General features: G+C 40.6%; 1 protein-coding gene across 1 annotated transcript in view; it reads right to left on the minus strand.

Annotated features, from left to right (window-relative positions):
* Positions 1 to 927, minus strand: part of LOC102199740 (multiple epidermal growth factor-like domains protein 8) — a gene marked incomplete at its 3' end in the record, with an annotated part of 8968 nt that overhangs the window by 1013 nt on the left and 7028 nt on the right. The window contains exons 6-8 of the mRNA XM_005755404.1: positions 858 to 923; positions 670 to 774; positions 24 to 175 (exon numbers count right to left, since the gene is read on the minus strand). Coding sequence (XP_005755461.1) covers positions 24 to 175; positions 670 to 774; positions 858 to 923 — 323 coding nt within the window. The remainder of the gene's footprint in view (positions 1 to 23; positions 176 to 669; positions 775 to 857; positions 924 to 927) is intronic.

Genomic DNA, 927 nt, shown 5'->3' on the forward strand with positions numbered 1-927 from the left:
TGGTTTACAGCGCTTTCACTCACCCTGTCACCTTGGTCGCTACTGACAAAAAGGGGAACTTTGTAAGCCACAAGGTCTCCACGCGCAATGCCACTGTAACCTCCAGCAACCAGCAACACTCGTCCCTCCATCACTGCAGCAACATGTGAGTAACGCCCCCTCACAGCATCACCACCTTGGAAAAATATGAAAGCTCTGTGACCACTTCACATGCAGAGGTAACAATCACTAAGATGGATGGTGTTTAAAATGGACCTTAAATAAAAAAAAAATGTAAAACAACAACAACAAAAACTGCATGTGCCTTCGCATTTCAGAGTTCTGGCAAGAGGCTACCCACTCAGGAAAAAACTGAAGATGGTGAAAATAAAAAAAGTTGAAGTAAAAAGGAGAAGTAAAAATAAACTTGTGCATTTGTGCAACCTGCTCAGATCTCAAACGGATTTTAGCCCCAAATCTTCTGATTGTCCTTAGGTTTGTACAAATATACTCACAGTGGAGCATAAAGACATTTAGTGCTTATTTCATCTACATATACAAAGTGGACTTTATTTGGCTGTCTAATCACAACCATTTCAAAACCAAATAAAATATAATGTGTTAGAAAAATAAATCAAACACGTAAGGTGCAATCTAGAAGTCGGCTGTTTTGTTCACTTTCATACTCACTGAGTTTCTCCTTTGCCGAGACCCACTGGTGACAACCCAGATGGTAGAAAAAGATTTCCTCATCATAGCACTTTTCCTCATGGAAATGAATGTGCACATTTCCTCCTGCAAGACAAACAAACAGAGATAAATATAAACATGGCTGGACTGATTATGAAAAAAACTCTGCTAATTATCTCAGGACTCACCGTAGACAACCATGTAGTTTCCGATGACAGTGGCTGAATGGAAAGCTCGCTCTCTTGGGCCAGTTGCTGC

Source organism: Pundamilia nyererei, unplaced genomic scaffold (genome assembly GCF_000239375.1).
Source record: "Pundamilia nyererei isolate P.nyererei 1_Seehausen unplaced genomic scaffold, PunNye1.0 scaffold01393, whole genome shotgun sequence".
Classification (NCBI taxonomy): domain Eukaryota; kingdom Metazoa; phylum Chordata; class Actinopteri; order Cichliformes; family Cichlidae; genus Pundamilia; species Pundamilia nyererei.